Below are 13,994 nucleotides of genomic sequence, written 5' to 3' on the forward strand. Positions count from 1 at the left end.
ACCCTTTCTATTCATGATCTCTTCCTTTGGGATACGGTAAGTTTCTTCCTCTCCCTTCCCTGAAGAAAATCAAGTGGTTCTGCAAATAGCTTTCTCGCCTTCTACCCACTTCTCAACAGATATCTGTCCAACTCCCTTGAAAGGTGTCGGTATATCCTGTCTGATTTTGTGTGTTCTTTGTTGGTGATGCTTGACCTGCTCTGTCTATTTCTAATCCCTAATGGAGTAATTTTTGACCATGAATGAGTGTTGTCTTTGTCCATACTGATCTTGCAATCTCTGAAGCAGTATTGGGGAAATATAGACAGTTCATGATTTTTTTGTTTTGTTTCAGTTTTAGTCTGTTCCTCCTTTACAGAAATGTAGAGCAGCACTGCAGCTCTCAAACAGTTAATGAACTGCAGGGAAAGGTGATTGACGTATTTTGTTTTCTCACAAACTCCAGCGTTTCCATTCTGTCTTAGCCTAGGGTCGTGGGTCAGTCATCCTCCTATTGAAAAACAATGGGAGCTTGAAGGCAGTGTTTCTCTATGTATCCGATAACCCTGTGCTTTTTGTTTTTGTTTTTCTTCTATAGATTATGCTGTAATGCACTGTGTGAAATAATGTGGTCTCTGGGCAGGTCATGCAGAAGTCAGTTTTTGTGAATAAATTCCACGTAGGATCCAGCGCAAATTGTTCTGAGATTGAGCTGTCAGTGTTACACATCCAGCTTCTGTGTAACTTTAAAAAAAACTACACCTGAACTTCTCTAGCACATCAGGGAGCTGCATTTGGCTCTGTATTACTAATACCTTTTACTCCATGATACCCACTCCCTAAAAAAAATTGCCTAAAAAAATTGCATGCGAGCTCAGGAAAAATAAAAAGAAAGCGCCAGCGCAGAACTGTGGAACTAAGAAAAGGTGTTGAAAGTTCTCATTGCAGTCTTAGTTGTACTCCAGGAGACCTCAAGGCTATGCTGCAGCTCTCTCGACTGCCCTTCGTTAAGTGAACCTCATGAGAACTTTGTGTAATCAACGAACATAGGCTCCCCACTATTGCAAATAGAGCCATAAAATTCTTACATTAACGCTGGCACCCAGGAAGCCCCAAACTGGGCTAGCAAAACTCAGTGCTGTTAAATAGAAAATAGGAGATTTAAAAAAAGTTTGCTCATGGGATGTGGGCATTTATTACCCATCCCTAATTGCCCTTGAAAAGGTAGTGAGCTGCTGCCTTAAACCACTAGTCTTTGTGGCATAGGTGCACCCACAGTACTGTTAAAGAGGGGTTTTGAACCAGAGAAAATGAAGGAACCTTGATATTTCCAAGTCAAAATGGTATCCCTTCAGCTGCCTCGGCCCTAACCTCTGGAATTCCCTCCCCAAATCTATCTGCCTTTCTATCTCTTTCCTCCTCTAAGATTCTCCTAAAAACCTAACTCTTTGACCTAACTCTTTGACCAAGCTTTTGGACATCTCTAATATTGCCTTATATGGCTTGGTGTCAAATTGTGCTTTATAATGCTCCTGTGAAGCGCCTGGGGAGATTTTTTTTTATATTAAAGGTGCTATATAAATACTTGCTGTGTGCCCCTTGGATCTGGTGATGTTCCCATGCATCTGCTGTCCTTGTCCTTCTAGGTGGTAGAGGTCATGGTTTGGAAAGTGCTGTCGAAAGAGCCTTGGCTAGTTGCTATAGTGCATCTTGGAAGCAGTACAATGAAGGATCACTAGATTGATTCCTGGGATGAGAGGCTGAGTAAATTGAGCCTAAACTCTCTTGAATTTAGAAGAAGGAGAGGTGATCTCATTGAAACATACAAGACTTTAAAGGGGCTTGACAGGGTAAACACAGAGATTGTTTACCCCTGCCTGGCGAATCTCGAACATGGGGCAGAGTTTCAGAATAAGGAGCCGATCATTCAGGACTGAGATGAGGAGAAATTTCTTCACTCCAAGGGTTGGGATAGAGAAAATTTTGTGTCGAAAAGAATCAAGGGGTATGATGAGTGGGCAGGAAAGTAGAGTTGAGGCAGAAGATCAGCCAGGCTCGTACTGAATGGCGGAGCAGGCTCGAGGGGCCGTATGGTCTACTCCTGCTCCTTAAGTTCTTATGACTCAATGTTTAAGGTGGTGAGGGTGGGTGTGCCGATCAAGTGGGCTGCTTTGTCCTCGACGATGTGAGCTGTTTGAACATTGTTGGAGCTGCACTCATCCAGGCAATTGGGGAGTATTCCATCACTCTCCTGACTTGTGTCGTGTAGATGGTAGACAGGCTTTGAGGAGTCAGAAGGTGAGTTACTCATTGCAGAATTCTGCCTTTGACCTGCTGTTGTAGCCACAGTTCATGTTCCTGGCTGACAGCGTAAAAATCAAGAGAAGAAAGGATGACGAGTGGTTGGACTGATGCTCCCTGATGCAGTGTGGGTCACCCTGGAGACACCTTTAGAATATGTGTGCTATCTGGAAGTTCATACATTCTTATGTGGGAAAAAGATTAAAGATTAAGCCAGAAAATTGGAAGAGCATGGAATATATTCCCTGGGTTGGCATATGGGAGGTGGTAGGTTTAGGAAGGGTTGTAGTGAGTTAGGTGTTAGTATTGGAGCTTTGAAAATGAAGAATTTTTTTTTGAAGGGAAACAAAATGGTGACACCAAGAGGAGAGCCCAACCAAGACCAGAACTCTGCTGGAACATATCGATAGGGTAGACAGCTGGAGCATTGAGTCTATCCCATCATGTGTGAAATGAGGAGTTTGATGAGGTAAACCAGGGCAAAACAATTTCCATTGGGCAGTGAGTTGGTAATCAACTAGTATAAATGCAAAATCATTAAAGAACAAAGGCAAAAGTGAGGAGAAACTTTTTATTTTACATAGGGGGTTGTTACAACTTAAATCTGAAATTGGTAGATTTTTGTTCAGGAAATATATTAAAGGATTATGGGGCTAAGGCGAGCAGCCATGATCTCATTGAATGGCGGAACAGCTTGAAGGGCTAAGTGGCCTCCTCCTGTTCCTATGTCCTTATGATACTACATATATGCTGGTCCTCCCTTTCCACAGAGCCATGTACTTGCTTGGAGCTATCATTTACTCAGTGCTTTTTTTCCTTTGTCAGTTGTTAACATGGTGGTTTCTATACTTGTGTCCCATTGAATGGTAGCAGATAGGTTGTTCATTGCATTTGTTGTTTGTTTAACCAATGTTTTCTTATAACTTTACTCCACAAAAAAAAACTAGCTCCCTCTTGGCATGGTGGGTAAATGTACTATGTGGTATGTTACTGAGCCATGCATACCAGAAAAAGCTGTGCTGAGTTAACTGGCTCCCAGGGGTTGCAACTATAGTTGGCCTCTGCCCCTGGGCAAACGAGAGAAAAATCAACCACGGTTCCTGCTCTTGATCTTGAGCCAATGATTCCTGCAGGAAAATATGTGTGGATGCAGCGTGAAGGCAGGATTGTGCTTGGCTGTAGTTCCTCTCATGGTTGAATAGCTCAGCCATGTGTCAGTGAGTGCAGGAGATTAGATCAGATGTGGGAAATAAGTAAAAATTAATTATGGCTGGAATGTTCAATTAAAGTTGGATGAGCGTTTTCATTTTTATTTCTTGCTTTGTCCTTGCCTCAGGAATTTCAGCAAACTGTTTAAAACATTACAATTAGATTTCATCAAAAAGTGCAGCAAGTATTCTACATCCGAGCTAAATCGGTCACCAGGGGCCCGTGCAGTGATGCACAGGAAGTGATGCTGCATCCTTGGTAACTTCCGTTGTTTGCTATTATTTTCAGCTTTGGTGGGATACAGCTGAAATGCCTCAGAGTTGAACTCAGTGATAATGTTGGGATTTGTTTGCACAGCAGCAGTTCCTTTTCACTGGGTTTTCTTTAAAATAGGTGATTTAAGCATAAAAATGGGATTAAAAGTCTTGCACTGATCAGTTTGCTGAGAGACTTCTATTAAAAAGGGGATTGTGTTCACGGCTTTGCTGGAACATTGCTGTCGACATACAATTCAGACCCACATGGATGCTGCGATGCCAGGTCGCAGTGCCCTCATGTAGAAGCAGCCAGACCTGGTGAGGATGTAAAGTTAAAGAAGGTTGTACAGAGTGCGAGCTTGCTAACTGTTTGAAAATGTTCTGATTGAACAGTCCTGGAAGGAGGTCTCTGCAAGAGGCACACTCATGGAAATTCCTTTTGAAGTGATAATGAATCATTGGAATATGCAGTTGTTCACAAGTTGACCAACTTTCTGTTTGGCTGAGCCATACTCTGTTGGCATATTCAGTAGGTCGTGTACCGATGGCAGTGCTTTCAGACCTGCTCTGGTTCTAATGTTATCACAACTGTGGTACGCTTGCCCTTCCCTACCTTGAGGAGCATTAAAGTCCCATTCCCCAGGGTGAACTGGTCCACTTCGTCCCCAAGTTCTCTCCTCTTGAAGCTTGATGACTTCAACTTCGGGTTTTAGTGTCTGACTTTTTCAGGAAGGGTGGGGCAGCAGCTCAAAGAAAACAAACTAAAGAATTTGAGGATTGTTTGAGTTCTATGACAAATGAACAGCTCTGCCTTCCAACTGCCCAAAGATGTGGCCGGCATAGACAGGATGGGCCGAAGGGTCTGTTTCTGTGCTGTATAACTCTATGATTATGTAAGAAAACCCCTCGGTTTTGTCCTGCTCCCAGTGGAACAGCAGAGGGTTGAGATTGTGCAGAGGGTGAAGTTTAAAACTTTCAAGCTCATCCTGTGTATTGGCTGTTTAGTTTCCAAAGCAACCGATACTGAGAAATCAGTGGTGGGAATATGGCTCCATCTTTACAGGGTTCCACTGTTAATGTTCATACCAAGGTTAAAACTTAAAGATCCTTTGTTACATAGAATTGCATAGAATATACAGCACAGAAACAGGCCATTTAGCCCAATGAGTCTGTGCTGGTGTTTATGCTCCAGTCAAGTCTTCTCCCACCCTTCCTCATCTATCAACATAACCCTCTGTTCCCTTTTCCCTCATGTGCTTATCTAACCTTCAGTTAAATGCATTTATACTATTTGCCTCAACCACTCCCTGTGCCAGCACGTTCCACATTTTTGTATTTGCATAGCGTGATCATATCCAAAATACAGAACCTTCATTGCATTGCTAAAAGAATAATTGAATATTTATTCTTTGGTAGCGTTTTCCTGGGTGCAAATTGGTCCGCAGGGATTCTGCAAAGGCTGTAGAGGAGTTCCCAGAACCGGATTACTCCACATGGAGTCATAGAGTTATACAGCACAGAAACAGGCCCATCGTGTCTGTGCCGGCCATCAAGCCCCTAACTATTCTAATCCCATTTTCCAGCACATGGCCCGTAGCCTTGTATGCTATGGCGTTTCAAGTGCTCATCTAAATACTTCATAAATGTTCTGAGGCTTCCTGCCTCTACCACCTCTTAAGGCAGTGCATTCCAGATTCCATCTCAATCAGGTCCAACCTCAGCCTTCTTTGCTGTGAGGAAAACAACCCTGGCCTATCCAGTCTCTCTTCATAACTGAAATGCTCCAGCCCAGGCAACATCCTGGTGAATTTCCTCTGCACCCTCTCCAGTGCAATCGCATCCTTCCTATAGTGTGGTGCCCAGAACTGTACACAGTACTCCAGCAGTGGCCTAACTAGCGTTTTATACTGCTCCATCATAACCTCCCTGCTCTTGTATTCCATGCCTCGGCTAATAAAGGCAAATATTCCATATGCCTTCCTAACCACCTTATCAACCTGTGCTGCTGCCTTCAGTGATCTATGGACAAGTACACCAAGGTCCCTCTGACCCCCTGTACTTCCTAGGGTCGTACCATCCATTGCATATTCCCTTGCCTTGTTAGTCCTCCCAAAATGCATCACCTCACACTTCTCAGGATTAAATTCCATTTGCCATTGCTCTGCCCATCTTACCAGCCCATCTATATCGTCCTGTAATCTAAGGCTTCCTCCTCACTATTTACGACACCACCAATTTTTGTGTCATCTGCGAACTTACTGATCATACCTCCCATATTCACGTCTAAATCATTAAAGTACAGTACAAACAGCAAGGGTCCCAGCACCAATCCCTGCGGTACACCACTGGTCACAGGCTTTCACTTGCAAAAACAACCCTCGACCATCAATCACCCTCTGCCTCCTGCCACTAAGCCAATTTTGGATCCAATTTGCCAAATTGCCTTGGATCCCATGGGCTCTTACCTTCTTAACCAATCTCCCATGTGGGACCTTATCAAAAACCTTACTGAAGTCCATGTAGACAACATCAACTGCTTTACCCTCGTCTACACATTTAATCACCGCCTTGAAAGTTAGACACGATCTCCCCCTGACAAAGCCATGCTGACTATCCCTGATTAATCCCTGCCTCTCCAAGTAGAGATTAATCCTATCCCTCAGAATTTTTTCCAATAGTTTCCCTACCACTGATGTTAGACTCACTGGCCTGTAATTACCTGACATAAAGTGTTACGAAGTGTGTATACTGTGTTTGACATTCCCACTGAAGGATCTTCAAATAAAAACTTCTTGCTTTTTATCTTTAGCTCCATGAACAGCTGCAAATAAAATGAGAAATATTGCTTTTTGTGTGAAAATAAGTGGATTCCATCCCCTGTAATTGTTTTTATTTTATGTTTTGATCTTTCTCCACTCTGGTGCAATCTGTTTCTTGTTTGAAGATTATTTCATGATTGTAGGAGTACAGAATGCTCGGTCCTCCCATGTTTAAAATGACAAACTCTGGATGAGTGAAGTTTCATAGCGTTAAGTAGAGCTTGGCTTAGTTGGCAGCGCCTTCACCTCTGAGTCAGAAGGTTCATGTCCCACACTGGGACTTCACATAATCTAGTCTGACACTCCGGTATAGTACTGAGGGAGGGTTCCTTAGTCACAGTTGCCATCCTTTGGTGAGATGTTAAGCTGACATCCCCTTGGCTTGTTCATGTGGATATTTAAGATTTCACCTTCTCCAGCCTACTTGAAGAGAAGGGAGTTCTGGTGTCTTGGGCAAACACTCATCCCTCAACTAACTTCACCAAAAACAGATTGAATGGTCATGCATCTCATTGCTATGGAACAGACTGACTGAATTTTTTAAAATGGCATTCTCCAGATGCAGACGTTGCTAGCAAGGCTACTTTTATTGCCCATCCCTAGTTGCTTTGACAAGTGGGTAGTGGGCTACCATCATCTATTTGGCGCTTTGATACAACTGAGTGGTTTATTAATCCACTTCAAGGGGCAGTTGAGAGTCAGCTACGTTGGTGTCACATATGGGTTTCGTATGGGTAAGGACAACAGGTTTCCTTTGTTAAAGGACATTAGTGAACCAGTGGATATTTACCACACTCTGACAGCCTGGTGGTCACTTTTACTAAAAGCAGCTTAAAAATCTTTCCAGACTTCTTTTTCGAATTGAATTCAAATTCTCAGAATGCCATGGTGGGATTTGAGCTCACATTTTCTGGATTATTAGTAACACAACTGTACACTATTGTTCACCTATACATGTCACTGAACTCCAAAAATATATTTCTATGAATGGCTTTGAGGTCTTTTGATACGATAAGCATCTTTATAAGTTTAGTTATTTCTTTCTCTCAACTGTTATTCCAGTGATAAAATAACAGCACCTGTAACATTACTGCTCCCACTCTCGACCCATTGGGCTCAGGTTTGACCTGCTGGCTAGAATGTTCAGCTGTGAGTTACCAGGCACTGGTCACAAACCAGCATCTTAACATTGCTGAACACTATCATTTGGTTTGTCCCAATTGGCAGATCTCCCAGTGACTGAGTAGGTAAAATGCATTAAATGTTTTGGAGCTGAGCCCCGCACAGCAGGTGGTTCCCAACTTGAGTCCCTGGTCTCTGCTAAATTAGCTTATCTGAGCTGGGGTGCTGCAATTTAACTGTGCATCCCTGGGGGTGGGGGTGGGAGGCATGGGTGTATGGTGTACATTTGATCTCATCACCACTGGGTTTGGCAGAGAATATACTTCAGGATTTCTGCTCCTGGTCACCGTCTACCAATTCTTGCTGCAAATGTGTGTGTATGAACATTGGGTGAGGATGTAAGGCTGTGACGCACGCTTGTGAATAGCCTGTCAACTCTCCGTGGCTAGGCTTGCATATGAAGAATAGCCAGTTGGAGGATGCCTGACGACTGTGGAGCTGTACCCTAGTAAAGTGTCAATGGAGTAGAAATTAATATGCGTTTTGCCAGTTTAGCAGGGATAAAATGAGTGCAACTTCTGGGCATGAGGTCCTGCACCTGATGCGTCCCAGCATGAAAGCAACGCTGGCCCAATTATACATGCAAAGAGGGCTTCAACACCTGTTATATGACCTACAAGTGTCTAAAGTGGCTGAAAAGCAGCCCTACTGATATCCCCCACCTTCCGCCGACCTTATTATAGTCCCATGGTCCATTTTGTTTCTCCCTGCAACTGGTGAACTTGAGATGCAGCGACTGCCCATCAATTGTTGTTCGCCACCTGAAAATGCAAGAGGATATGGCTTAGTCCTCTTGCCCATCCGGTGAAATGGTTGTTGTGACCCCTTGGTTCGACCCCATTTACAAGACAAGTAAATTTCCTGGCAATGCCTTCTCGTGGTAGGAAAAGGAGGGATAAAACTGCTTTGTTCAATGCCTCAGTAGCTGTTTAATCTGTTTAGACTCAGAATAAAGCTGGGTAGTCTCATAGAAGGCATTGTTTCAATATATCTGTTAATGGAGAACTTTCATTAAATACCCTTGTGTTATTGTCCCAATAAGGATCCTAGAAACTCTCTGTAAATGACTACTACTTTCAGCATTTAACAAGTCATTTATATACCGTTTGTTTGTGTTACAGCCCGTTCAAGTGAGGAGGAAGAAGATGATATCAAAGTGTCTGCTTTCAACTTTGACTTGAAGGAGCTGCTTCCCAGTGTGAAAGTGTGGTCTGATTGGATGCTGGGCCATCCAGATGAGTGGAACCCACCACCCAACTCCCTCATTCTGCCAAAAGAGTATGTTATTTTCACCTTTGCTTAGACCGTAACAAAAAAATCTTTGTTTTTCTTCCTTCATTCTTTTTCCCTTCTACTGCTTTTTTTTATTTTGGCATCTAGATAATAAGCCAGGTAATTACAGGCCAATGAGTCTAACATCAGTGGTTGGGAAGCTATTGGAAAAAACTCTGATGGACAGGATTGATCACCACTTGGAGAGGCAGGGATTAATCAGGGATAGTCAGCATGGCTTTGTCAGGGGGAGATTGTGTCTTACAAACTTGATTGAATTTTTCGAGGAGGTGACTAGATGTGTAGATGAGGGTAAGGCAGTTGATGTAGTCTACATGGACTTCAGTAAGGCTTTTGATAAGGTCCCGCATGGGAGATTGGTTAAGAAGGTAAGAGCCCATGGGATTCAAGGCGATTTGGCAAATTGGATATAAAATTGGCTTAGTGCCAGGAGGCAGAGGGTGATGGTTGAGGGTTGTTTTTGCGAGTGGAAGCCTGTGACCAGTGGTGTACCACAGGGATCAGTGCTGGGACCCTTGCTGTTTGTGTGTACATTAATGATTTAGACATGAATATAGGAGGTATGTTCAGTAAGTTCGCAGATGACACAAAAATTGGTGATGAGGAAAGCCTTAGATTACAGGACGATATAGATGGGCTGGTAAGATGGGCGGAGCAGTGGCAAATGGAATTTAATCCTGAGAAGTGTGAGGTGATGCATTTTGGGTGGACTAACAAGGCAAGGAAATATACAATGGATGGTACGACCCTAGGAAGTACAGAGGGTCATAGGGACCTTGGTGTACTTGTCCATAGATCACTGAAGGCAGCAGCACAGGTAGATAAGGTGGTTAGGAAGGCATATGGAATATTTGCCTTTATTAGCCGAGGCATGGAATACAAGAGCAGGGAGGTTATGATGGAGCAGTATAAAACGCTAGTTAGGCCACTGCTGGAGTACTGTGTACAGTTCTGGGCACCACACTAAAGGAAGGATGCGATTGCACTGGAGAGGGTGCAGAGGAAATTCACCAGGATGTTGCCTGGGCTGGAGCATTTCAGTTATGAAGAGAGACTGGATAGGCCAGGGTTGTTTTCCTCACAGCAAAGAAGGCTGAGGTGGGACCTGATTGAGGTATGTAAAATTATGAGGGGCATTGATAGTATAGATAGGCAGAAACCTTTTCCCTTCGTCGAGGGATCAATAACCAGGGGGCATAGATTTAAGGTAAGGGGCAGGGGGTTTAGAGGGGATTTGAGGAAAACATTTTTCACCCAGAGGGTGGTTGGAATCTGGAACACATTGCCTGAAGGGGTGGTAGAGGCAGGAACCCTCACAACATTTATAAAGTATTTAGATGAGCACTTGAAACGCCATAGCGTACAAGGCTACAGGCCAAGTACTGGAAAATGGGATTAGAATAGATAGGTGCTTGATGGCCGACACAGCCACAATGGGCCAAAGGGCCTGTTTCTGTGCTGTATAACTCTAAGACTCTGGGAGGAAGGATAGAGGTGATTAAGGGAATATTTGATTTGATAAATCAATTTTTGAATTCTACTTAAGACATCTTCGCTTTCTGTAAAGTTTTCAACGCCTCTGTTGCTTCTTGTTCTTGTTTTGAAGATGCTGATTCGAATCAGTGTGGATGTAACAACCTGTAGTTCTGTTCAGATGATGTCATGAGCGGTGGTGGTGGGAGTTTTGGGGGGTGAGGGCTGGGAAACTGGTACCCAAATTCTATCCCTATTGACTGTGACTGGACTCTGAAAAGAGCTTCTGATCACATATCTGCTGCATCACTAAGACCACCTATTTCCACCTCCGTGGCCCCTGCTTGACTGCTGCTGAATGCCTTGTTCGTGCCTTTGTTACCTCAAGATTTAACTATTCCAGTGCTCTCCTGGCCGGACTCCCATCTTCCGCCCGACAGAAATTTTAGCTCATTTAAAACTTTTCTGCTTATATCCAAACTTGCACAAAGTCCCATTCACCCATCACCTCTGTACTTATTGACCTATATTGGCTCCCGGTCCAACAATGCCTCAATTTCAAAATTCACATCCTTATTTTCAAATCCCTCCATGGCCTCATCCCTCCCTGTCTCTGTAATCTCCTCCAGCCCTATAACCCTCTGAAATATCTGTGCTCCTCCAATTCTGGCCTCTTGAGCATGCCTGATTTTACCCTCTCCACCATTGACAGCTGTTCCTTCAGTTGCCTGGACCCTAAGCTCTGGAATTCCCTCCCTAAACCTTTCTGCCTTTCTACTTCTACTTCTTCCTTTAAGATGCTTCTCGAAACCTCCCTATTCAGCAAGCTTTTGGTCACCTGTCCTAATATTTCCTTATGTGGCTCGATGTCAAATTTTGTTTGATAATCCTCCAGTTTGGAGCATTTGACTACATTAAAGGCACTGTGTAAATTAAGTTAAAAGAAAAGAAAGACTTGCATTTCTTTAGCACTTTTCATGACCACCGGACATCTCAAAGCGCTTTACAGCCAATTAAGTACTTTTGAAATATAGTCACTGTTGTAATGTAGGAAACGCAGCAGCCAATTTACACACAGCAAGATCCCACAAACAGCAATGTGGCAATGACCAGATAATCTGTTTTGTGATGTTGATTGAGGGATAAATATTGTCCAGAACATGGGGCTAACTCTCCTGCTCACCTTCGGAATAGTGCCATGGGATCTTTTACATCCACCCAAGCAGGCAGATGGAACTTTGGTTTCACATCTCATCGGTGCAGACTCGATGGGCTGAAGGGCCTCTTCTGCACTGTATTATTCTGTGATTCTGTAAAACACAGCACCTCCGATAGTGCAGCGCTCCCTCAGTATTGCACTGGAATGTCAGCCTTGATATTTGGGCTGAAGCCCTGGAGTGGGACTTGAACCTGGAACTTTGTGATTAAAAGGCGAGAGTGCTACCAACTGAGCTACATCTGACAGCTTTTATTGTAGTTGGATAGTGTGTCAATTCTCTCATTGCTTCTATCAGAAATTAAGCATTTGTTCTTAAAGATTTTTTTTTATTGATGTAATGTTCATTCCTATCTGGGAAGGGATACAGGAAATGACGGTCATATGATCACCTTTTTCTCAGTCCAAAAGCAGGTGGAAACAGGGCATATTATAAAGGGGTAGCACACACAGACCATATTATGTCTGCCTGTAGGTAAATAACTGTATTCTGCATCCACAAGTCATCTTTAGCAAATTTTACTTGCCTTTTTTTTCTCCCGGAGGCAGTGACCATCTTCACATGCGGACCAGGGAGAGTGTGCTGGCATGCTATTCAACTATAGTGAGCATCGCAGCTTCGTTTGATCATCTCTTCACGCGCCATTTGCATGGGCAGTTCCAGCAGGGAACCACTTGATACTGATCTGAAGGAGAATCCTGACTAACTTCCACCCCCGCCCCACCCCACTCCACAGAGGTGTACTGTTCAATTGTAGCACACCCACCAGTGCCTTAGCTAACAGCGCAGATTATCTCCCTGGTCAGTGCAGCTTAACTAATTACTGGATAAACTCACTGACTCATTAGGGAATCTGGGCAATCTTGTTAATGGGTGGCGCAGTGGTTAGCACCGCAGCCTCACAGCTCCAAGGACCCAGGTTCAATTCCGGGTACTGCCTATGCGGAGTTTGCAAGTTCTCCCTGTGTCTGCGTGGGTTTTCGCCGGGTGCTCCGGTTTCCTCCCACATCCAAAGACTTGCAGGTAATAGGTAAATTGGCCGTTGTAAATTGCCCCTAGTGTAGGTAGGGAATATGGGATTACTGTAGGGTTAGTATAAATGGGTGGTTGTTGGTCGGCACAGACTCGGTGGGCCGAAGGGCCGGTTTCAGTGCTGTATCTATAAATAAAAATAAATAAATAAAAAAGAATCCAACATTAGAAAACCATAATTTTCTTCTATCCACGTCTTATTTCTCTAAAATATTGGAAAGCTACACTTAAAGTGGACTGTTGGCTTCAAAATCACCACCCCTCTGCAAAAGTTTCCTGCTCTGTGTCCCAGCTCACCCCCAAAGCTCTTAAGGTGCCTCCCTGTCCAAAGTCTCATCTCCCACTTTCAAAAGTTTCCCAAAAGCCTGCCACCTTTAATCAGCTCAGTGCTGCAATTTATCCCTCTCTTGTGAAGGAAGCATTTTGTGATATTTTCCAGTGTATGTGTGAGTTGCTAATGACGTTGTCTTTTGATAATTCAGTTCACTTACATTGCCTAACTCCTCCTAACCAGTTTCCATGGTTATAAGGGTGCTCACTGCATGATTAAATATATTTAAACTAAATCTGCAAATGGACACAAGGCAAAAAAATGGACGATTAGTAAATTTAGAAGGGTGTCTTTGGGTGTTGGCAGTGCACTTATTCATGTGGAACATTCACTAAATTTAAATTTTTATTGGAACTCAGTGCAGGTTTTATCTCCTGCACTCGCTCCATCGAGATAGCACTGATGCATAGCCAAGAAATGCAAATAAATGGCACACAAGTGGATGTGAGATTTCAAGAACTATTCCCCACAGACTTTGCAGAAGTGTTGCCCAGATTTCTATTGTCCCTATTTGTGACGGTGTTTATTAATTTGCTGTGGGGGCCTGTTGCTGAGCAGCTGATATCTTAATAGGTTATCCACTGTAACTAATCCAATGGCATCACACTGGCTTTTATTTTTTCTCTGTTTACCTATTACACCTGCACTGCAGCAAACTGGGGGGGGGGGGGGAGTGAGCAAGTGATAAATCATTCAGGAGATTATTTCAAATGTAACCATGTCAGATTTCACTGAAATTCGAACTTGACGTCTTATTCCTGTTAATCTTTACGCTGCCAGATTTCATCCCTGTAGGTGAGATTGTACAGTTTTTATTGTCACTCACAGTTGCATGGGAAGCAGTGGCATAGTGGTATTGTCACTGGACTAGTAACCCAGAGACCCAGGGTATTGCTCTGGG

General features: G+C 43.5%; 1 protein-coding gene across 1 annotated transcript in view; it reads left to right on the forward strand.

The window, feature by feature from the left end:
• The window catches only part of smg6 (SMG6 nonsense mediated mRNA decay factor), a 451,841-nt gene that overhangs the window by 173,226 nt on the left and 264,621 nt on the right, over positions 1 to 13,994 (forward strand). Inside the window, 1 exon segment of the mRNA XM_068010820.1 lies at positions 8,869 to 9,025. Within this exon segment, the coding sequence (XP_067866921.1) occupies positions 8,869 to 9,025 (157 nt within the window).

The sequence above is a fragment of the Heterodontus francisci genome, chromosome 30 (genome assembly GCF_036365525.1).
Source record: "Heterodontus francisci isolate sHetFra1 chromosome 30, sHetFra1.hap1, whole genome shotgun sequence".
Taxonomy (NCBI): domain Eukaryota; kingdom Metazoa; phylum Chordata; class Chondrichthyes; order Heterodontiformes; family Heterodontidae; genus Heterodontus; species Heterodontus francisci.